The 1,254-nt window shown below is 60.4% G+C and overlaps 1 protein-coding gene across 1 annotated transcript in view; it reads right to left on the bottom strand.

Moving 5' to 3' along the window:
• Positions 1–98: 98 nt before the first annotated feature.
• Positions 99–1,254, bottom strand: part of LRP1 (LDL receptor related protein 1) — a gene marked incomplete at its 3' end in the record, with an annotated part of 77,381 nt that continues 76,225 nt past the window's right edge. The window contains 2 exon segments of the mRNA XM_031065133.1: positions 99–243; positions 339–458. Coding sequence (XP_030920993.1) covers positions 99–243; positions 339–458 — 265 coding nt within the window.

The raw sequence follows: 1,254 nt of genomic DNA, 5'->3' as shown, positions 1-1,254 counted from the left end.
TTTGTGGCCCCTCAGAGACCCCAAAACCTTTGAGACCCCTCAGAGCCCCACCCCAGCACTCTGGGCAGGACCCTGCAGAGCCCCCCAGCCCCTCTCACTTTGTCGGGGTCCAGGGCAAAGTCAGCATCCAGCAGCTCCCCCACGTCGTCGTCGGGCTCCCCCTCGTACATTTTGTACGTGGGGTTCCCAATCTCCACGTTCATGGCCCCGTTGGTCATCCTCTGGTGCTGGAAGCCCTTGGCACTGAGGTTTGGGGGGGGGCACAGGGTCAGTGACACCCCCAGGGTGTCCCCCCACCCTCGAGGAGCCCCTGTGCCCCCCGTCCATCCGTCACTCACCCTTTAATTCTCCATTTGTACCAGACAAAAGCCACCACGGTGAGGAGGATGAGGAGCAGCAGGATGGGGATGACGATGGAGGCGGTTCCTGAGGGAGGAAGGCACAGCAGAGTCAGAGCCCTGGGGACGTGTGGGGCAGCCTGGGGTGGGACTGTCCCCCCCTTTTCAGCAGAGAACGGGGGGCAGGAGGTGCTCAGGGGCAAACATGGAGCAGCAACAAACCCATGGGAGTGGTGTGGGGTGAAGGGGGGGTCACACAGTGCCCCCCAAATTAATCTATCCCCCACCAAAAAACCCCTCAGTGTGGTGTGGGATGGAAGGAGGGTCACACAGTGCCCCCCAAATTAATCTATCCCCCCCCAAAAAACCCCTCAGTGTGGTGTGGGATGGAAGGAGGGTCACACAGTGCCCCCCAAATTAATCTATCCCCCCCCAAAAAACCCCTCAGTGTGGTGTGGGATGGAAGGAGGGTCACACAGTGCCCCCCAAATTAATCTATCCCCCACCAAAAAACCCCTCAGTGTGGTGTGGGATGGAAGCACGGGTCACACATTGCCCCCAAATTAATCTATCCCCCCCCAAAAAAGTGCCCAAAAAAATCCCTGGCTGTGGCATGGAAAGGGTGTCACCCAGTGCCCCCACTTAACCTGCCCCCCAAAAATCTCTGGGTGTGGCATGGCATGGAAGGGGGGGGTCACACATTGCCCCCCAATTAATCTGTCCCCCAAAAAAACCCCTCAGTGTGTTGGGGATGGAAACAGGGGTCACCCAGTGCCCCCCAATTAACCTACCCCCCAATAAACCCCCTGGGTGTGGCACGGCACGGAATGGGGTCACACACTTCTGCCCCCCCCCCCCCAAACCCCCCCGGGGGGGGGGGTGGCACGGAACGGGGGGGTCACCCGGTGCCCCCCAC

This window comes from Geospiza fortis, unplaced genomic scaffold, assembly GCF_000277835.1.
Source record: "Geospiza fortis unplaced genomic scaffold, GeoFor_1.0 scaffold82, whole genome shotgun sequence".
Classification (NCBI taxonomy): domain Eukaryota; kingdom Metazoa; phylum Chordata; class Aves; order Passeriformes; family Thraupidae; genus Geospiza; species Geospiza fortis.
This window is presented reverse-complemented; position numbering and strand designations above follow the sequence as displayed.